We start from the raw sequence: 22,855 nt of genomic DNA, 5'->3' as shown, positions 1-22,855 counted from the left end.
CGTGTCCCAATTTACTACCGGGTTGTGCTCCCGGAGCCAGGGGAGGCCTAGGACGACGTCCACAGACAAATCTCTCATCACTAGAAAGGTGCAGGTTTCCACGTGTAAGGCTCCTATAGTAAACCTTACTTCAGGGGTCACCAGATTAACCACCCCTGCTTGCAAAGGAGTGGAGTCCACTCCTGAAACCAGAATCGGAGTTTCTAAACGTAACAAAACCCCGGACAGTTGAGCAACGAAATTAAAGTTAACGAAATTAGCCGCAGCCCCCGAATCGACAAAGGCTTGCCCAGTACGGTGGAAAGCATGAAATTCTAGGGTGCAAGGCACTAACATTTTGGACAACACAGGGAGTACCTTGGCTCCTAGACAGTCCCCCCGACAACTGCCTAGGAGCGGGAGTTCTTCCTGCCGTGGCTTCTTAGCGCAGGTAGCAATGCGGTGACCCGGCTCCCCACAGTAGAAGCAGAGGTTCTTCTTCAGGCGGTGTTCCCGTCGTTGCTCGGGGTTCACGGCTCCCAGCTCCATGGCCTCGGTGGTGGGAGGGTAACAGGTCGGGTCAGTCGAAGAAGTAGACGTGGGGAGTGGGGTGGTCCGAGCGGCGTGTCTGGCCCTCAAACGTCGGTCAGCTCGAATAGCCAGCGACATGGCTTGCTCCAGGGTTTTAGGCTCTGGGTGGGCCACAAGTAGGTCCTTGAGACCCTCAGACAGACCGGTCAAAAATAAGTCTTTTAGGGCGGCATCGTTCCACCGGGATTCCGTACAATGTTGACGGAATTGGGAACAGTAGTCCTCCGCCATCTTACAACCCTGGCGCAGGGCCAGAAGTTTGGAGACTGCGTAGCCCGCCCGGTCGGGTTCGTCATAAATTTGACCCAGGGCGGAAAAAAAGGCGTCAAGGGATAGTCGGGCTGGAGAGCCAGCTGGTAGCGAGAAAGCCCAATTTTGGGGCTCTCCCCTCAGGCGGGTAATTACGATTCCCACTTTCTGGTATTCAGTACCAGAGGAGTGGGGGCGGAGATCAAAGTAGAGCTTGCAGCTCTCTCTAAATGCAAAAAACTGATCTCTCTCTCCGGAGAAGCAATCCGGAAGCGTGGCTCGAGGTTCTGACATCGTTCCTGGAGCGGACGAGGGCTGCATGGGACCTGCAGCTGCCACTTGTTCCCGTGGCTGCAAGCGGGCTGTTAGGTCCTGGGCAAGGGTCGTAAGGACCTGGACCTGGTTCGCTACAGCCGCCACGGCCTCCATCGAGGGGCTCAAAGTTGCCGGGCGGATGCAAGGGTCTGACCTTAGTTCGGCCAGTGTTACTGTCAGGACAGTGTCCGGGATATGGGGGTCCCTGGGATATCCCGCAACCCCTGTCCCTGCCTACTTGCCCCCCTGGGCTAACCCCCAGGGCGACAACTGGGCGACGGTCCCTACCCTCACTAGGGAAGCGGGACACGGGAGACAAACAGACACTGAGACAAGCAACGGTAGAATGGTCAGACAATCCGGGTCGGCAACAAGAGGGTACGCAGTACGGAGGGGTCAGGCAAAAACGTAGTCAAGTCCAAAAGCAGGTGTCAGAAAAGCCGAGGTCACAAGAGCAGTCAGGATAAACGCGGGTGCAGCTGGAGAACCAAACTAACACTGGCGAGGCCTGAGAGGAAAACACACCTATTTAAATGCTGTCAGCGCTCCCGCCCCAGAAGCTGATTGGGGCGGGGAGCCTGACAGCAGCAGGGCTAATCAGGGCGGTGCTGGGGACACGCCCCCAGTCTAGCTGCACAGACAGTTACTAGGGAAGCCAGCCTGGTAGTCAGGACACTAGAAGCACCAGCTGCCTCCCTAGTAACCCGGCGGCGACCAGTCTTACAGCGGCCCGGGGAGATCACAAGAACCGGGGTACCTCTGCGCCGCGCTCCTGCACCCCGGGTGGCCGGACCGGTGGTGCGGGCACGGCGGCCCCGAGAGTTGCCGGTTCTGACACATTCTATGATTCTATGATAATTCAAGTTGTGTAACTGCTGCCAAGTGAAGAACTCTCTCTCTCCCTGCCAATAAGGTATTAAAGTGTTTTACCAGCTAAATCCTGCTTCCTGTAGTACCTTCCCATCACCTACACCATCTACAACATCTGCACTGAGGTACCACACTATACACTCCAGGCAAGGACTAGTTCCCCAATTTTTGTTTAGTTCTCCCCTTTTTATATTTATTATTTTTGTCCAAAACGGGTCTCGACCTGTACACGGACTGGCATCACGACAAAACAACATCTTTTCCTAACCTGACTCCGTGGGTAGCGCCTTGTGGGTAGCAAACAGTGAGAACTGCCAAAATTTTGCCACTGCTGTACCACCATGTCCAGATCATATTCATCACCTTTCCAGGAGGAGCAGCACCACCACCACCGTGACTACCATCATAATTTCCCTCGCTGCTTAACCCCTCCTAGGTCTGGCCCGCTGCAGGTACATACAGAATCTTTTTTAAAGAAAGCTTTGAGGATAATTGTCCTTAATATTCTGAATTATGGGTCATGCTAATGTGATTATCATTCAGGTATAGACATAACCATAACTGCAGCTTCACTGTTTACCTAAGCACATAATGGAGCTAGGGCCGTGTGCCCGGTGGGTGTGGCCTTTCTAAGTGGAGTGAAAGAAAAAAAAAAGAAAGTTCCACCATCTTTGGGTCCGTCTTGTTTCCATGGTGTACACACTGCAACAAAAAAATGGCATGATAACTTCATTCTATGGGTTAGTACGATTATGACAATACCAAATTTATATAGGCTTATTTTTGCTGTTCTACTTTAATTTTTTTCCAAAAATATTTAATTTTTTACAATTATTTTCTGTTGCATCTTCGGTCTGCCACAGCTTTTTTATTTTTCCGTCAACCTAGTTGTGTAAGGACCCAATTTTTGCAGGACGTCCTGCAGTTTCTATTGGTATCATTATTTTTTTCTGACAACATTCACCGTGCGGAGTAAATGATGTGTTACTTTGATCAGACTTTTACGGATGCAGCGATACCAAATATGTATTTTTTGTTTTATTATTTAGATTCTTTTATTATAAATATGGCTGCCATGGCAATCCGCGATCTCATCACGGGGGGCAGTGCGGAACCTCCGAACATCAATTGGGGCATTTAAATGCTGCTGTCAGAATTGATTGTGGCATTTAAAAGGTTAACAGTAGAGATGAGCGAACCTACTCGTTTAGGGCTATTTCGCAATCGAGCATCACTTTTTTCGAGTAACTGCCTACTCGGGTGAAAAGATTCGGGGGGTGCCGGATGGCGGCATGGTGGAGCGGGGGGTAGCAGTGGGGAACAGGGGGGGCTCTCTCTCTCCCTCCCCCCCCCCCACTCCCCTCTGCAACCGCCCGCTCACCCCCGGTGTCCCCCGAATCTTTTCGCCCGAGTAGGCAGTTACTCGAAAAAAAGTGATGCTCGATTGCGAAATAGCCCCAAACGAGTACGTTCGCTCATCGCTAGTTAACAGCTCCTTTCAGCGGCGCAGCTTATCAGAGCTGCTTGTCGACTGTAAGAAAGATTTAGCACTCGCATTGTATGGCGCGAGATCGACCCGCATTCACCCACGTAAATGTATGTCCTGTAGCGTTAAGGGGTTCAGTGAATGCGCTGGGTGCTGCCTGGCCAGAGTTGCTCAATGCAGGTAATTATTTTATACCAGCCTCTAATAAATACCAGCACTGGCCATCGGGACAGATTACTAGCCGGGTGGCTACCCTAGACTCCCACCAATCCCCAGAACAGCAGTCCGGCGGCCCAAGAAAATGCAGTGGAGGCCGTTTGATCACTTAGGGCGCTATCACACGGGCACTTCTGGGCAGCATACCGCTCAGGTTTCTCCTGCACGGAAGCACGCAGCAGTACACATCGCATTGCGTACCGATAATCCCCATACACTATCTTGGTATGTACGCACATGTAATACTCGCCAAGATAGTGCGTGCTGCGATCTTTTTTGCGTGCACGATTTGCGTACTGTGTGCGTGAGGCACGATTGAAAGTAATATGGATTGGTACTGCTTATTAAGCGCAAAGCGGTAGAATGCGCTTTTGTGTGAGCGCTCTACTATATACTGCCTGCCAGCGCCAACCATTGTTTACATTCGTTTTTCGAACAGTGGTTGCCCACACTTTCACCCCCTTTGCACAGGCACCTGTAGACCCAGCACAGGGTCTCTCTGGGGCAGGCGGGCAGAGGGGGTGATGGTATGTGCCTGACCCTGGTTGTGGTGCCCTTCTATGTAATAGTATATATAGTTCTGTGTATTTATGTAGAACATGCCGGGTGTAAACAGGCGCTCTGGTTGAACTGCAGCGGTTGCCCATAGCAACCAATCCTCAGCTAACAGGTTATGAAGTGGAAAGTGAAAGCAGCGAGGTGATTGGCTGTTACGGGTGAGTGACGTAACTTGTTGCTGTGGGCAACCTTCCTTTTGTAGATGTGATGGCGCCTGTGAGTGACGGAAGTAGAAGGCGGGCGGACGAGCACTTCCGGGTGTCGGAGGGATTTCCGGGTGTGTGCTGGAGGAGTGTGGAGGTCACGGCGTTGTACACATTAGGCTGATGGTTGTTGTAGCAGTCTATGGACATGAGCTCTCCGCAGCCTGACCTCAGCGAGCAGCCGCCGCCGGGAGCGCAGGTACAGCCCGCCATGGCCACTGCTGCAGACTGGGCTGACATGTATATAAAGGGGGGACTGAGGAGAGGGGGCTACAAGGAGGGAAGGGGAGAGCAGTGCAGAGGGAGACCCCCTTAGTGCAGGACCTCCTGCCTCTGTATTCACATGGACAGATTTTCACGTGAGCGTAAGCCCATTCACTCAGTATTGTGGGCCATATATGCGCCATGCATGATCGCGGTCTATTGTGCGCAGTTTGGTGCGTCTTACTGTACTGCGCTGCTGAGCGTTCACACCAGTGCGGTCCTGGCAGCGCCATGTTTGAGTGGGTGGGACAGCCAACTTGTAAGCAGGTCAGCTGACTCGCTAGGCCCGGGGGTTTTCATTTGTCTGCAGAATTAGGCCTTCTGTGTGCAATTGCGCAGAAAAATGGAGCATGTTGTTTTTTTTTGCACGTTTGAGGAGAAAACCACATGAAGGAACCAATTAAAGTGAATGGGTTCTATATGTTGCACGCTGCGGGTACAGATTTTTCGGCCACAAATATGCTTGTGTGAGGTCGCCTTTAATTGGGCTAAACTTGCGTGAAAATAGGGGAGAGAAAGCCGCAGTGGAATGCGAACTGCGAAACCGCCCCAAACCCGCGCAAAATGCCACGGGTTTGAAGCTGCGCTTCTCCAGCGCTATTCTTGTGGAATTTCAGTGCGGTCATTCTGCAAGAGTTCTGCTGGAATTCCGTCCCGTGTGACCCCAGCCTGAGCGTTAAGGAAGAAAGTGAAGAGGCTGGCCTGTACTGGACTAAGATGACGACGACAGCCGGTAACGGTCCAGAAAAAATCGAAATCAGCAACGATGGAATCAGAACCGTCAAGACTTCATCTTCCTCGGATCGAAAATCAACCACAATGGAGAATTGGGACCCAAAATAAAACCACGGGTTCCCCCAGATCACAGCGCAATGTTAAGTATGGATAATATCTGGAAAAGCAAAGACATAAGAATTGCAACAAAATGCTGGATAGTCGGCGCAATTATCTTCCTAATCACAATATGCAGCCGCGAAAGCTGGAGAAAACGGACCGGAGGAGCAGTGATGCCTTCAAACTTTGGTGCTGGAGGAAACTCCTACGAATTTCTCATACTTCGGCCACATAATGCGAGCTAATTCATTAGAAACCCTGATAATGCTTGGAGCGGTCAGCGGCAAAAGAAGACCTGGCCGCCAAAGTAAGGCCGGCTTCACACGGCCGTGACGGGCTCCGCCTCGGAATTCCCCCCCCAGAGACCCCAATACTTACCTGCGGATCCGGTGTCCCAGGTCCCGCATGCGCAATAGAGCACATAACGCGCCCGCAGTCACGTGATGCGGCGGCAGTAGGCGGGGAAGCGGTTTCATACTATCTTGTGTGACTGCAATGGAAGCCGTCCGTACGTACGCCTGCGGCAAACAGCATGCCGCGGGTGAGGGCGGTGGAATTCCGCACCGTAAGCATTGTGCTATTAGGTTCAATAGAAGCTAATAGCTGCGGGCAACGCAGCGGATTTCTGCCGCATATTACGCGGCGGAAATCCGTCCGTGGGAAGGAGGCGTAAGCGCTTGCCTGATAGTATGAAAGCCGACACCAACATGCAAACAAACTAAAACAAGCCGTATGAAACAGAACCGTCAGCCGGACTAGAGTGGTGGGACCAGAAGGCCTCCTTCACACGGGCCTCCAGTAGCCTGAAAGAACCCATGGGCTTCAGACATGCGTTTTGTAGCGATGATTTCGTAGCCCGTGTGAAAGAGGCCTTAAATAACAACACTCTTTTCAATGTGCAGGAAAAAAAAAAACGGATGACGCTCATCTGTAAAATTAGGAAAAACATCAATATTGCATGAAAATGGTCCAGTTTTTCCCAGATTGCAGTCACCCATGTGAATGAGGCCTAAGCAGACCGTCTCCTGATATCTACTATGGGGAGGGATTCCACTCTGTGGATAAGCGGTGCCGGAGTTGTGTGAGCGTCACATATCTCGGTAGTTTGCAGCGCTGGGTCCTTACATGGCATCATCCACATACTGTGTATATATGTTCTCCACATGTTCCCTTGGATTTCCTCCTACACTCAAACCTAGCTGCCGGTTAACCCATTAATGAGCAGCCAAATTTTTTGTTGGTCCCTGTCAGGAAGTGACAACAGACAGCAGCTTCTATATGACTTTGATTACGGGACTTCTCATATCTTTTCACAGCGTGGTTACCATTTAACTGAAGAGGAGCTGAGAGTCCTGCGACAATGTGATAACGAGAGCTTTTGGTTCAGATGTAAGTAGTTCATAACATCTAATTCGCACTTGTTTCTTTAACGATAGGCACTGCTATGTCGATCAGTTAAAGGGCTTCTCCCACTTCTAGCTGCTTAGCTGCAAGAAGCAAACACCTCTGTACATTGTGCAGTGGCCAGAACTGGTACTGCAGTCTGAGCTCTATTAAAAAGAATGGGAGTCGGCCTGCAGTACCAATCCAAGTCACTATGCAATGTACGGAGCTGTCTGCTTCCTGTAGCAAAACAGCTAGAAATGGGACAACCCCTTTAAGGTTCAAGTCTCTGCACCCCCGGCGAAAAACTCAGATCAACCAGACAATTTCCCTGCAGCAGCAGCACCAATGGGAGAAATGTAGTGTTACATGGCAACCATTCATTACAAGGATGACTCTAGACTGGTTTAGTCTCATGGATGGGGTTTCCAAGCGGAGGACCCCGAGACATCCATATTCCCTAATGGGGCACATGTACAGGGGGTGTCTTCATGAGACAACCCCTTTGGGCTGGTTTCACACATAGTTGTTTTTGCAAAAATGACACGTATTTATTTATTTTTTCCATTCTGTCTCTGTGGTGTTTATTGGAGGCCTGTAAACACTGCTTGTTTTTTTTTTTTGTTACGGGTATTTTTTCCCACGTATACTGGGGGGGGGGGGGGGGTGTTTTTTGTTTGGAGTCCATGACCTTTTGGATTATATTTGCAGTCATTTTACAAGACATTGACATAAAGGTGAAGTTGCCTTCCAATAAGCGGCGCTGCGGAGGCATTTACATGCCACATTCCGCAGAGGAGCATTGCATGGCCTATAGGTTTCCTTATACGTACTTGGGGTCTCCATGAGGTGGAACTGTACCCCTCCGTACCCACATCACAAGCCTGTCCCCCCGCCAGCCAGAAATCTACTGTATAACGATGAGGGGCAAACCCGCCTAAACAGTCTGTCTCTACTTGGTTGCCTTTTCCTCCTGGAGAAGACTCTGGCTTTGGCCTATATTCCCAGTCATTATTATAAGGCTTATTAGAAGTTTGGACACTGACTTCTAGGTAAGTTACCTCCCAGTAGGTGGCGCTGCAGAGGCATTGTGCTGTCTTTTTTTTTTTTTTTTTTTTTTTGCATTACATTTTGGTGTTTTCTTTGGAATACATAGAAGACAAAAAGAATTTATGATTTAAAAAAAAAAAAAAAAGCAAGAATCATTGAAAAGATACATATAATTTATCTGGTGGGTTTTTGGGTGATGTCTGTCACATAAGTGTCTGAGGATGGCATAAAGTTTCTCGCTGTATAATCTCACATATCCATAGCCCATGAAGAGAAATTCTGCTGTTATGTATCTACTTGCTTTTTTTTTTTTTTGTCTTTTGACGATCCAGTTTACCAAATCGCATGAGCATCCCCCAGATAATGGGAAGGGGGGGGGGGGGGGGACGGACCACTCTGCCAACATACCTGTTTTTTGGTTGTTTTGTTTTTGTTCCCTGGTGTGGAGTGCATGGGGAAAATTCTGGCAAGGAACTGTGCGTGTCCGCCTACTCCATAGAAAATCTTCAAGGAAATTGTGGTGCTTTCTTTCTGCTATTCAGTTTACTTTGTTGCATACAAGCAGAGTTCTTGCAGACAGGTTTTGGCCCGTCCAGGCTTTTTCAACTCTTATGTGTTCTACTGTTAGATAGCCCATCTCACGACGCTGACTGTAATAGAAAATGCATCCACTTAAGGGCGGAGTTCTTGTCCCAGGAAGACAACTGCGTCAACCATGACAAGCTATGGCAGGCCCTACAAGAGCTGGGCGTATCGGCACATCTAGTCAAGCTAATAAAATCACTTTATACCAATCAAGAAGCCACTGTGAGAACACAGTATGGGGGCACAGATTGGTTTGGAATCGGCAAAGGCATCCGACAGGGCTGCATCCTCTCACACTTCTTGTTTAACCTGTATGCAGAAGTGATCATGTGTAAAATGGACCTTGATAAATTGGAAATCTAGGTGGAAGAAACATCAACTATCTCCTTTATGCGGATGACACAACTCTGCTTACAGAAGCAGGTCTGAAGCAGCTGATATGGAAGATTAAAACTGAAAGTGAAAAAATGGGCTTCTACCTGAATTTAAAGAAGACTAAAATTACAACAACTGCAAAAACTGGGAAAATTAAAATCAAAATGGACAACAAGGCCATAAAATGTGTGCGAGACTTCATCCTTTGTTGGCTGGAGAATCTATGCCAGAGATAAAACGTAGGATATCATCGCGGCAAAGCTCGATGCTAAACATGGACAAAATATGGAAAAGTAGGGATATCGGTATAGCAACTAAACACTGGATAGTGCAAACCACCATTTTCCCCATAGTAATGAATGGATGTGAGAGCTGGACTGCAGAAAGAGCCGATAGAAGGAGGATTGATGCATTGGAGCCGTGGTGCTAGAGAAAGCTGTGCTACGTATGTCCTGCATGGCAAGAGTAACAAACAGAGAAGTCCTGAATCCTATAAGACCCGATATATCACTGGAGGGGAAGATGACCGGACTCAGACTTACGGATCGCTAGAAAAATCTATAATGCTTGGACAGATCAGTGGCAAAAAAAAGACCCGGCTGCCAAAGGACACGATGGCTGATACTGTCAGAGCGATACTGGCATGGATATCACACAACTGAAAGAAGCAGTGAAAAACAAGGCAGAAGGGAGCCTTTAGGGTCGCCGAGGGTCGTGAACGACTAAACAACTAACAACGACATATATAAGTCAAAGGCATCGGTTATTTCGAATATGCAAAATATCCAGGACAAACCAACGTGGAGGTCCCTTTGCCTGTTGCCCCACTGGCCTACCTCTTTACATCACTGTGCAGCACTTCGATGTTGGCGCTGTATGCAGCAGGGGCACAGGTTGGCAAAGTACAAGGAGCTGAGACAAATATGCAGGTTAGTGAAATAGGAGCCGCTCTCTGCTACACTACTGAATACAGGGCACAGATGAGTGAGTTTGGATGAGACGGCTTCCTTCTCTAATATATATAATTAGATACTGTGACATAAGGGCTAAAAAAGCCTGGAACGGGCTGAAACGCCTGTATGTACTTTGTAATAAAGTTAATTGAACAGCAGAAAGCGAGCGCCAGAGTTCCTCTGAAGATTGTCTCTGGAGTTGTCCTTCCGCTTGTACAGGCAGAAGTGGCGACCAACTTACTTCTACTCCATATACGTGACTGCTGACGTCTATGATTATGTAACAGTGCAGTCAAGGTAGGGGGGAGCGCGTGTACCCCCCCCCCCCCCCCCCATGTGGAACAGTAGAACCTCTATCAGTCTGGTGGCTTTGAACCATTCCTGTTGATAAGAGAACGGCACCAGTGAATTAATATTCTGGCCTTACATTAGATGTAGAGTGATAGGACAGCCGCTTTAAACGTGAATTTTGTGTAATTTATCTACTTTAATTTCAGCTCTCCCCTTCTCCGTCGTCAGCTTGCTAGCCACACAGGCCCTGATCCAGGCAGGTAAGCACTTGGTCTCGGCACTCAGGCTCTCACAGAGTTGAGATTTGAATCTGACTTCCTTTTATTATTGCCAGCAAAACCCAACACATTTCAGGGCGTATGCCCCTTCATCAGACAGCGTTGGACTATGCATTTTTCCAGGCCTTTTTCACGCTTCTGCATCCCAAAAGCCCCCATCTGGCTTATAGACTAATCCAAAATTTTCAAGAATCTGATGAAGAAAAATTCTTCTTCATTGGATGCTTGCAAGTTTAGAAGAACTTTTCCATGGGAGGATCGAGCCTCGGGGTGTTCTGTCACTTCATGATTTCTTCATTGACGAAAACGTTTGACATGTCACTATGCCATGCCAGAAGTTTTCTGAAAGTTTAGTTACACTATAAATATTATTTTACATAAAGTTACTAATCATACCTGTAAACAGAATTGTTTCAGAACACATGGCGGCATACATTACTGCCACTAACCAATGTTTCATGTTGTGATTGCTGTGAAAACATGTTAATTTCATTCATTGCAGGGAAGCTTGCACCATCCCCCAGATTTGGTTCTTGGCCAAAACTCGCCTGTAAGTGGATTTATTTATTTATTTTTTACTTGTGTCATCTTGTTGCAGTATTAGGCCCGATGTCCATGGACGGATTTGATTTGCGGAATCCGTGCCAAGGAATCCAGAAAGCAAGCCCCCCCCCCCCCCCCCCCCATAGAGAAGCATGGGCGTCCGCAAATGGATTTAAGCATACAGATTTGTTTGGCTGACCTTTTTTGTTAAATACCAAGAATGGTGTGATCCAGGCAGAGCATGCAGTGAATGGGGATCTTGTTGATATAAACAACTCCTCAACAAAAAGATCAGAGAAGGATGTCAAGAATCGTTCCTGCGAGTCGCCGGCACACGACCAAGCAAATTACAGCCGAATAAAACGCTAGTTCTGCAGCTAACTTGTTCGAATGAACAATTCATTGGGGGACATTTATGAAAGCTTTACACTGTTTACTGTTGTGTAAAGGTAGCACAAGATTTTGCCACTTTTCAGCCTTCTTCGCTGGCTCTACCCCTTTTCCGAAAAGTAAGCGTGGCTTGACGGGACGGGGTGCCGCCACTCCGAACTGACAGATTTATGTATAATTTACGCCACAAACTTGGCATAAATTATTCTAGAAATGTATGCCTCGTTGGGACCAGGCGTATGTTTCTGGGTAGATGCGTGGAGTTGTGCTTAATACATGAAGAGGCACGCGACTCATTATGTATTCAGCACACCGCAGGAAATGCCGGGCTTAGTAAATTTCCCCCATCGTTCCTTAGCACACCTGAGTCATAATAGCAGGTGGCCGGTTCACTACCATCACTGTCTAACAGAAACTCCAGCACAAAAATGGTATCACTGACCGTAGAAAAACCTCTCCTGGTCAGAAGAATCCAGATCTCTGTTGCACCGTGCTGAGGGGAGATCAGAATTTGGTGCAAGCAGCATGAATTGATGACCCCTTTCTGTCAGGTGTCAACACATCAGCCTAATAGAAGTGGAGTATTGGTGTAGGGAATGTGTTCCTCCTTATTCCTTGGTCATCTAAGTCTTTTGGATTAATGCAGATTTGAGCATGGATTTCATGCCTTGCTAAGGCCAGTTTCACACAGGCGATAAAATGGCGTGAGATTTGTACATTGCGTGATGCACAAATATGAACACCATTATTTTGAATGGGTTCATACACGAGCGATGTTTACTCGCATGGCAACGCGATGCGAGACTATGTGAGAAACATCACAGCATGTTCTATCTTCCTGTGATATCACCCATTGCTTTCAATGGGGCCGCTGACAGCAGTGCCGACCCCATTGAAAGCAATGGGGGAACTCCACGATCCTCTGTGACAGCCGTGGCAGGGCATTCCCTTATCCCCTCGGGGAATCCCTTCAGCCGTGACTGAGGTGAAGGGATTCCCTGCCGGGATAAAGGAATCCTTTGCTGCTGATGTCACAGAGGATCGTGGAGTACTCCTATTGCCTTCAATGGGGCCGGTACTTTTGCCACCGGCCCTATTGAAAGCAATGGGATGAAGGGATTCCCCGCTGTGCCAGGTTGTTTTCACATGAAAACGCCTCATATCCATGGGGCTTTCACGTGGTGGAAAGTGCGATATCGGGCTGGGCCCAATATTGCCCTCGCCCGTGTGAAACTAGCCTAAATGTGAAATCTATAGAAAACGCTGCACCCTTTGATGCAAATTTTGCCCTTGCTGAAAATGCACGTCGAAAACTGCCTGTGTGACAATGCATTAGATAGCATGAGATGGTAATCGTACTAAAACAACATGTATGACACCTTTTACACTGGCCAAAACTGTGCAGTGTAGAGGAAGGCAGAGCTGGCAAATGTGCTTCAAAAATCTGTATTATTTGGATCCACTGACTTGTGGACATTAATTTAAAGGGTCACTCCAGCAAAACCACATTTTTCCATCCCTGCCCCCCCCCCCTCACACTCTGGATCTTGCCTATATACTTCGTACTCTTTCATGCAGTGCAGCCTCCTGTCTGATATATATCAGACACCATCTTGATTTTTAGATTTTCTCCCCACCTTCTTTTCCTTTATGTTATACTACCAATGCAATGATGCATCCACATAGCATCCCATAAGTAGCTAGAGCCTGTATCATCTCTGCCTGCTGGGAGGACAGTGTGACTTTGTTTTTTGTTTTTTTTAATATATATTCACGTAAATAAGATAAGTACTATAAATATGCAGTCAGGGAGGAGGAACTATAATCATCCTCATTAAACCTGTGTGACAGTAGCCTCTAATCATCCAGTATTTATGGTAGGTGTCTCTGTTCCCCATGTGATGAGCCTTTATGGTACAGTCCATGCAGTTTCATTATACAGAAAGTTCTGTGAGAGAAATGGTGACTCCTGGAGAGAACAGAGAGAAAAGTAATTTCTAGGCGGTCACAATGAATGAGTTCAGGTAGAAATGCAGAAGTTAACAAAGTAACACTAAATGTCTTCTATATACTGAAGTACTAGTTACATAATGAACAAATATTTTTTACCAGAGTTTCCCTTTAGTATATTTAGTGTGGTTTGTTTTTTTTGTCTGGAAGTTGCCAGTTTCTTTGGATACTTTGCGGGAAAGATTTCGTATATGCAAGTATGCAGGAAGAAGTTTATGGAACTACAAAATTCCCCAATAGCTGAGAAGATGCGACAAGAAGCAAGGACTCCACACCGGTAACAAACAGTACCATGACGTGGTGATTCTCCGATGCTTAGGCCCGTTACATACCTGCATATTTTATTTGTGAATCCTTTATACTGACAATTGTCCCAGCCTGACCACCGGCCGCCTGACCCAAACTCCAAGCATCATAGATTCCCATGATGCTTGGAGTTTAGGTCATGATGCCCACGGTCAGGCTGGGACACACTGGTTGGTGTCTCACCAGCTTTAGAGAAGTTATAGCTGTTTGAATGATGTGTTGATAAAAGTTGGGATAAGACCAGTGTCACCTGGTTATAATACGGCTACATCTGTGTAATGAACATAACACCCAGAGCTGCCCTTGATTGTACTAAACTCTGCCTAGCCTACTGTGGGGTGTTACCATTGTTGGCAGTATAGATTGTGATACAATGGCTTAAAGCGACGGTGTTTGTGTACCTTGACGCCACTAGGAAGCTAGGGGTTTGACAGGAGGAACGCCCCTCTCGCACCCCTAGCTCCCTATTGGGTCAAAGGTTTAAGGTCCTAGCAGCGTGTACATTGATATTAGTTGTCCCTGCAGGTTTATGATGACGGTTACTTCTCCACTTAGGCTTACATTATGAGCTGTAAATGCTGCTATGTTACCGCTGTAACATGGCAGCATTTTCCGCTAATAATATAAGCCTAAGAAGACAAAGATCCCTCACCCTAAACCAGCAGGGTCGCGTACAATCAATCGACACGCTGCAGGCTTCCCCACAGCCTCTCCCTCACTGTCACCCACCGCTCCTACAGGCTTCCCCAGAGCTTCTCCGTCCCGTTCCTCCATTGTAAGCCATCGCGGCCCTGGCTCCCTCACTGTGCGCCGACGTGCTGCCAGTGCAGGGACGACGTACGGTGGCTCTCGCTGCATGTTGTCACCGCTGTCCTTTTCCTGCTGCCGTCCGCCGAAGTTACAGTCACAAGGGGTGCTGCGAGCAGAGCCTCAAAAGGCCAAGCACAGGTGAAAGTGACATGGGGGTGGTGCAGCACGCCGCTGCTAAGTCCGCCGATACATTAACCCCTTAACGACCAGCCCATAGTGGTTTTACGTCCTCCCGAAGTGGGCTTTATTCTCTGAGGACGTAAAAACATGCTTCCTGCAGAGAATAATGCCCCTCGGGCTGTGGACGTGACAGCTCCATGCTGTTGGTGTCCGCAGGTAGCTGACAGCATGGAGCTGTCATCCCGGGCTGTTCGGAGCCCCCCCCCCCCCCCCCCCGGCATTGCGATCGGCGCTATGCAATGGATAGCGCCGATCGCAAAAAAGTAAATAAAAGTGCAATAAAAGTTAAAGATTCAGCTGCTCTGATGGATCGGATCCATCGGAGCAGCTGAAATTACTCACCGATGTCCGCCGCACGACTCCCAGCTGTCCCGATGCTCCGGGCGCCGTAGCCGTCCTTCTGCGCATGCGCGCCAGGCGGCATTACGTCAGCCGCATGCGCAGAAGGCCCGGCGGCGCGGGAGACTTAAAATCTCCTGGCTCCCGGCTCCTGTAGGTAGCCGGGAGGCAGGAGATGTCAGCGGGGACTGCGGTGAGCGGTCCCCGGTACCGCGATCGCCGTTATGCAACGGATAGCGGCGATCGCGAAAAAGTTTTTAAAAGTAAAAATCAGCTTAATTTCACCTCCCCTGATGGATCGGATCCATGAGGGGAGGTGAAAATACTCACCTCAGGTCCGCCGATGTCCTCCGGCCGGTGTCGGGACCCCCCGCTGGCTTCTGCGATGTGCCGATGCGGCGCGCATGCACAGAAGCCGGCGAGCCCGGCAAATTCAAAATCTCCCTGCACCCGGCTGTCACAGATAGCCGAGTGCAGGGAGATATGACTGGGGACCGCTGTATGCGGTTTCCAGTCACATGATCACCGTTATCCATCAGATAACGGTGATCATATAAAGTAAAAAAGTTAAAAGTAAAAAAAAGTTTAAAAAGTTAAACTTTCATCTCCCCTTATGGATCGTATCCGTAAGGGGGGATGAAATTACGTACCCAAGGTCCCGGATTTGTTCCCTGGTGGGATGTTGATCCGCGGATCTTACCCCAGCTTCGGCGCATGCGCCCGTCAGCATGATGGCGGACGCATGCGCAAAAGTGAAAGATTGCCCAAGAAATATAAAATCTCCCTGCTGCTGGCTACAAAAGGTAGCCAAGAGCCTGGAGATGTCACGGGGAGCCGCGGTATGCGGTTACTGGTCACGTGATCGCCGTTATCCAATGCATAATGGCGATCACGTAAAAGTTCTTTAAAAAGTGGCAGTTTCATTTCCCCTCACCGATGCGATCGGTTGGGGGAGATGAAACATCTTCTCGGAGGCTTCCGCATTTGAATCCAGATGCGATTATCCTCCATGGACCCTTCCGGCTGCTGCGCATGCGCCCGCCGGCAAAATGCCGGACACATTCGCAGGAGCCGGGAAGCCCAGGAAATTTTAAATCTCCTTGCTCCCAGCGACTAACGGTCGCTGAGTGCTTGGAGCAGTGACCGGTGGCCTCGCTGAGCGGTCCCCGGTCACGTGATAAAGTAGCGATCTAACATTAGGCCGGTCACACATGACCGGAGAGGAATTACAGGTTCTGCATGCGCTTGATCAGCGGTAATCCACGGATCAATCGCATGCATTGGATTACACAATTCCCCCCAATTAGCGGGTCGGAATTACGTAATCCACTCGCAGAAACAGAACACGGCATGCTATATTTTACCACGGATATCCGCGACCTAGACCCCATTGTGCTCTATGACAGCGGATATACCCGTAGCCCATATGCAAACACATTGTGTACGGGCTGCGGGTACCCGGGTCATCTCTAAGCGACGGCGCGGGAAATAAAAACAAAAAAACGCCTGTGTGAGTAGGCAGTTATGCGCAGTACATTACGCAACCGTACGCAGGGTCACAGCCGGGCTCACAGCTGGAATCCGCTGCAGGCCTCGGCAAGCGGATTCCGCCTACGGTTACGTGAGCACGGCGTTATTCAGACCGCTACCTGTAATACGCAATTTACAAGAAGCCCCGGGAACGTTCGTTTTCCTGCAGTTCCAGCAGCAGCTTGTTGAGTGCCTTCTCTGTGAGACCGCTGCACCGCAGCAAGATTACAAAGCCTCACAGCGCCACTTTCTACACCCCATCCCCGCTGCTGAGGTTACGAAATACCCCCCAAAATACATGAGAGGAGGGGGGATACACGGTTTTCTTGCCCCATGTGCCCAGCCCAACCAGCCTCCGTAATTACCCCTGTCTTCGGACATAAAACGCAGTTTATATTATTACCTTTATCTAATATTTAGGGAATGCCAAAAAATGGGGATGGCGGGGGGGGGGGGGGGGTTATTTTTAGGAAGTCAAATTTTTTTCCGTATAAGTGGGCAATGGGGCCTGGAATTCATTCAGTTGTTCCCTGAAATCCAGCGGACATTCCCTCCATTATGGGCCTAGCCATGTGTCCTGTAAGTAGATTAGGGCCACAATGGGTATGTTTCTGAACACGGGACAAACAGGGGTATCTATTTTGGGGTGAACGTCTTCATTCCTATGTACACTGTACAAAAAAACTGTTTTTAAATTGACAAAATTGCCAAACAAATGAAAATCGTAATTTTTTCCTTCTGCTTTGCTTACATTCATTCAAATACTTTGGGGTCATAATATGCAGTACACCCCTAGATGAATTTGTTAAGGGGTCTAGTTTTTAAAATGGGGTCATTTGTGGGGGTTCTCTATCGTTTTGGACGCTCAATGGCTCTACAAGTGGGCAATGGGGACTGGAATTTATTCCGTTGTACCCTGAAATCCAACGGGTGCTCCTTCCATTATAGGCCTAGCTATGTTTCCTTTAAGTAGATTAGGGCCACAATGGGTATGTTTCTGAACACGGGACAAATGGGGGTATCCATTTTGGGGCGAAAGTCTTCATTCCTATGTACACTTTCCAAAAAAAACAGTTTTTAAATTGACACAATTGCCAAAAAAATGAAAATCGTAATTTTTTCCTTTTGCTTGGCTTAGATTCATTCAAAAACTGTGAAGTCAAAAAAGTCATCATACCCCTAGATAAATTCGTTAGGGGGTCTAGTTTTTAAAATGGGGTCACTTGTGGGGGTTCTCCATCGTTTTGGTCACTCAATAGCTCTACAAGTGGGCAATGGGGACTAAATCTCCTTCAAGCAAAATTTCTGTTCCGAAAGCCACCGGTTGCTCCTTTCATTTTGGGCCCCATTGTGCATCCAGACATATGATTAGGGCCACAATGGGTATGTTTCTGAGCACGGGAGAAACAGGGGTATCCATTTTGGGGTGCAAGTCTTCATTCATATATGTGCTGTACAAAAAAACTGCTTTTAAAATGACAGAATTACCAAAAAAATGAAAATTGTAATTTTTTTCCTTTGGCTTGGCTTAGATTCATTCAAAAACTGTGAAGTCAAAAAAGTCATCGTACCCCTAGATAAATTCGTTAAGGGGTCTACTTTTCAAAATGGGGTCACTTGTGGGCGTTCTCCATCGTTTTGGTCACTCAAGGGCTCTACAAGTGGGCAATGGGGACTAAATCTCCTTCAAGCAAAATTTCTGTTCCGAAAGCCACCGATTGCTCCTTTCATTTTGGGCCCCATTGTGCATCCAAACGTAAGATTAGGGCCACAATGGGTATGTTTCTGAGCACGGGACAAACAGGGGTATCCATTCTGGGGTGCAAATCCTAATTTTCATGTGTACTATAGAAAAAAGTCCTGTCTTTAAAATGACATATTTGCAAAAATATGAAATTTTTGTTTTTCTCTTCTAAATTGCATTGACTCCTGAAAAAAAACTGTGGGGTTAAAATACTCATGACACCCCTCAGTGAATACGTTAAAGGGTGTAGTTTTTAAAATGGGGTCACTTGTGGGGGTATCTATCATTTTGACTCCTATGAGCCTTTCCAATCTTGGATTGGTGTAGGAAAACAAAGTGTTCCTCAAAATGCTGAAAAGTAATGTTACATTTGTACGTCTCCTAAATGGTTAAAAAAAACGAAAGTTTTTCCAATGTGCGCCCAAAATAAAGTAAACGGATGGAAATATAAATCTTAGCAAAAATTTCTATATTATGTTTGCACATATTTGAGATATTGCAGTTGGAAATGTGAAAAAATGACGATTGTGTTCAAAATTTTCCCAATTTTGGCGCTTTTAATAAATAAACACAAATTCTATCGGTCTTTTTTTCCACCTAAATGAAGTACAACATGTGGCGAAAAAACAATGTCAGAATCGCTTGGATATGCAAAACCTTTCTGGTCTTTTTCCATGCTAAAGTGACACGTGTCAGATTTGCAAAATTTGGCCTGGTCATTAAGGCGTAAACAGGCTTGGTCACTAAGGGGTTAAGGTGATGGGGTGGGGGACCGTCCACCGGGAAGCCTGCTGTGCAATCCCTGCTGCAGACCCCGCTCTCTCCTACCCTTGCACATGGCGCTGCGCGCCTGCAGCAGGGAACAATGTCTGCATTGTAAAGTTTCACTTCAGTGGGCTGCTGTTTGCCTTGCAAAGAGAAACTTTAGTGGCCTGCCAGGACCTGGAGGGGACCAATCTGTGCAGCCAATCACATATAGGGGGCGTCAACCCCCCCCCCCCCCCCCCCCCAATCTTGTCTCCACCAGGAGTTCCTGGTGGCGTCAAGATACACTAATACCTAAAGCGACTGAGCCTACAGAAACGAAGATGGCAACACTGCTTCTCTGAGTTCCTGATGCACACTGTTCATTGCTATGAATCATTTCTCTTGAGACACTACACCCACTTTGATTGGGCAGCGCTGTCCAGTCAGATCAGCATGTAGTGTCTTACACTACCAATGCATACTAATACGTAGTGTTCATCAAGTAGTCAGAGAAACGGTGCGGCCATCTTTGTGTCTCCCAGCCCAGAGGGTTATTAGGGCCATCTTGAACTGGCCTAAGTGATGATTTTTGAGTTAAAACAGATGGACTTCTCAGTTATACTTGGAATTGCCTTATTTTTCAGGATAGAAAATGTGAGTTGCAATGTTTTGAAACTGATAATTAGCCGGTCACTTTTTCTCTACCTGTTGATCTTTTGACCCTTTCTTTAGTGTTTTCTAAATAACGTTTCAGATTTTCTCAGCGTACAGACCATCCTTCTCAATATTCCGATGCTGATGTCAGAGCCCCGCTTCAGACTTTTGCCCCAGTAGCTGCTGAACCTCCATCTAGGGTGTACTCCAGCGAGTATGAGTCTAGTCCTGCAGAAGTGCCTTTTAGTGCATCCATGAGTGAGTCTTCACCCACTGGCATTGAAGACCGTATTTTAGTAGGTAAGTGGTGTTTTGTGTTAGAAGCAATAGGAGAGATGTATGAACAACCTGAATATCCGCTGTGCTGGAATGTCTTCATCAGTTCCATAGTCTTTGAATGGAGCGACAGCTCACATGCTTGACCACTGTTTCATTCAAACTTCTCCTCACCATGGACATGTGAAGAGGAGGAACAGGATCAGCTTCCTTGTTAAGGTGATTAGTGGGGGTCCCAGAGGTGGAGCTCCCAGTGATCATACATATGAGCTCTTGCATGCAAATGCTAACTATGACATGTTAGCAGAGATTGAGAGGGAGCTCTTTCCGTCATATCCTAAGCCAATCGAATCGTGGAGGGTCGATGGATTGGCAAGGCAACTGGGCCTGAGATTGCTAGTAGTGTTAAATAATAAAGAAAATACACTGCAATACAGAAGTATTGCTGTGCGTTATCTGAGCAATCATATAATCCCATGTTTAAGTCGCCAGTGACGTGGGGGGAAAAAAGTATACAGGAAAAAAATATATAAATAGTGGGGGGGGGGAAATTGAAGTCAATGGAAGCCGTCAGATCCGTGGGAAAGCAGGAGATTTGCAAGAAAAAAATGTATTGCGCATAAGCGCCGGCTGGCGCTTCCGCACACATCCGCAGTACAGAAAATGGAAGATCCAGCAGGCAGGGTCTGTTTCCTCTGCAGGCTCCTGCATGTGCGCTCCAACCCGCCTGTGGACATGAGGCCTCAAGGGAGAGACATCTGCTCTTATGGTTTTACTGCTAATTAAATGTCATTACAAATCAGTGATGTTAAATAGTTAATACAGAAACGGCCTCATCTGTCAAAACCAAAGTTCTATTTTTTTTAATTGTTTTGAGTTTTTCAAAATCTATGATTTCTAATTCTACAGAACCTGAACCAATCCCAGTAGAAGCTCCTAAGCAAAAACCAGTGACGTATGAGGAGCTGAGGGACCGCAACAGAGACTTCTCCCGCAAGCCTGATGTGGCGCCACCTAGGGCACCTGTACAGGAGAGGAAGCCAGGTGTACCAGTGAAGAAGAACAAGTACGGCGATGTGTGGGAAGAATGAGAATGCCTGTTGTCTGTCTGCTGGCAGTTAATAAATGAATGCAAGAAGCATAACCATTGGGATTTCACGGTGTGTAATATGTTCGGTTGCTGCACCTATTAAAACAAATTTGTTTTCGATTGGAGTAAATGGCTTCTATTTGTTAGCACATTAAAATTAAATTTTTGTAAATGTTTTCCGTAGTCTGTTTTTCAACACTTGATCCGTCACACCAATAACCGCGCACTTGTGTAAGTATTTGGACTGTCGCACATATTTTTGGTCATTCTGGCTCCAAGAAAAAATGCAATAAAAAGCAATCAAAAAGTTTGTACGTATTCAAAAATGGTACCAACACAAACTACAGGATGTTCCGCAAAAAAATGAGCGCTCACAACTACGTCGACGGAAAAATAAAGTTATTGCGCGCAGAAGATGGCGGCAGAAAATAAGTGTACAAAATTAAATATCTTTGAAAAAAAAAATGTACAGCAAAAAAAAAAAAAAAGTTAGCATCTCATTTTTGTTGCAGTTTGTGCACCGAAAGATTTTAAAAGTCTGCTCCACTCTCCTGCTCCGGTAAAGGCTGCATATCTTCCATGCCGGAAGCTCGCATGGAAATCTGCGGCAAATTGTGTGGACATACTCTTACTATGTTCATTTTTGAACAGCAAGAAAAGACTGACTGCTCCATCTTTGGATTAAATTGTTAACAATCGGACCAGTGCGCAGATAAATAGGTGATGCTGACCGCTAGTGATCGTGCTCCGTCGGACTACAGATGTGATCAGAAACTGCAACTTAAGCCTCACTCACACGTCAGTATTTGTAAGCCAAAACCAGGAGTGAAACCTGCAGAAACAAAAACTATAATGGAAAAAATGTCCTTTTATCAATGTATCTTTTCTGATTTTGGTTTGCAAATACCAGTGTAAAATATGCAAGTGTGAACGTGCCCTATGCATCAAGAGGGAGTGTCGTCTATGCTTAAGCAGAGCACCCAACAGGTGTGTGGAGACACCCACGGGGTATCATCTCTACACAAGGACAGCACCCAGAAGGGGTGTGAGAAGACACCTGAAAGGTGAGTGAGGAGACTTACAAGGCCATGCATGCTCCTCTGGGTAATTTATGCAAATAAGGAAGATGGAACAAAACCTCTGCAGCGCCACCTGTTGGATGGCAGCAGTCCTTGAAATCAATGTACAACTCTTTAACAAGTCTGGGTATAGGAAACCAAGCCAGAAAACCATACACAGACAGCTATTTCGGGGTGTTTGCCCCCTCACGGTCTGAAAGATCTAATCTGTTCACTGGCTTAGATTGCTTCTCTATTCTTTTCCCACGTTTCACTGCAATTCTGTGTGCTTCCATTGGACATCAGAACGTGTTTGCAGAGGAAAAAGCCCCTATATAAATTTAGACTGTAGTCCTCCAAACCCGCCGCATGTGTATTAGGAGCGTTCAACTTGACCCTGACAGATGAGAGAAAAGTTAGCGCTAGAGCTGAATGGGTGCTGCTTACCTCCCTAACCACACAAAGGTACGACCAAGCCGAATGTTCATGTCTGAAGGTTGCAGTTTTTGATGCTGTTTTCTTGAACCAAGTCTAGAAGAGCAGAAAGGAGAAGTGTAGGTCCTGCTTCTAATATTTCCCAATTCCTTTTGATTCTACTTCTGGCTGTAGCTCAAAAAAAGCTGCATTGAAAGCTTTGGCACTTTCCAAGAACAATTGCTGTGTTAAACCGGCCTTACAGTAATTGGAAGCGTTAGTGA

At 47.2% G+C, this 22,855-nt stretch overlaps 1 protein-coding gene across 1 annotated transcript; it reads left to right on the top strand.

Annotated features, from left to right (window-relative positions):
• The first annotated feature begins 4,507 nt into the window (after positions 1-4,507).
• LOC136572491 (OCIA domain-containing protein 1-like) lies at positions 4,508-21,271 on the top strand. The gene is made up of 7 exons (XM_066573103.1): positions 4,508-4,666; positions 6,882-6,954; positions 10,409-10,462; positions 10,983-11,030; positions 13,574-13,700; positions 19,834-20,033; positions 20,919-21,271. Exons 1-7 carry the CDS (start codon positions 4,610-4,612, stop codon positions 21,098-21,100), a joined length of 741 nt encoding a protein of 246 aa, XP_066429200.1. The 5' UTR covers positions 4,508-4,609; the 3' UTR covers positions 21,101-21,271.
• Positions 21,272-22,855: the final 1,584 nt, after the last annotated feature.

The sequence above is a fragment of the Eleutherodactylus coqui genome, chromosome 7 (assembly GCF_035609145.1).
Source record: "Eleutherodactylus coqui strain aEleCoq1 chromosome 7, aEleCoq1.hap1, whole genome shotgun sequence".
Taxonomy (NCBI): Eukaryota; Metazoa; Chordata; class Amphibia; order Anura; family Eleutherodactylidae; genus Eleutherodactylus; species Eleutherodactylus coqui.
This window is presented reverse-complemented; position numbering and strand designations above follow the sequence as displayed.

Coding starts and splice junctions, on each gene's coding strand:
- LOC136572491 (XM_066573103.1), top strand. CDS start 4,610: ATGGACATGAGCTCTCCGCAGCCTGACCTCAGCGAGCAGCCGCCGCCG. Junction 4,667..6,881: donor AGCCGCCGCCGGGAGCGCAG/GTACAGCCCGCC, acceptor ATCTTTTCACAG/CGTGGTTACCATTTAACTGA. Junction 13,701..19,833: donor GAAGCAAGGACTCCACACCG/GTAACAAACAGT, acceptor ATAACGTTTCAG/ATTTTCTCAGCGTACAGACC.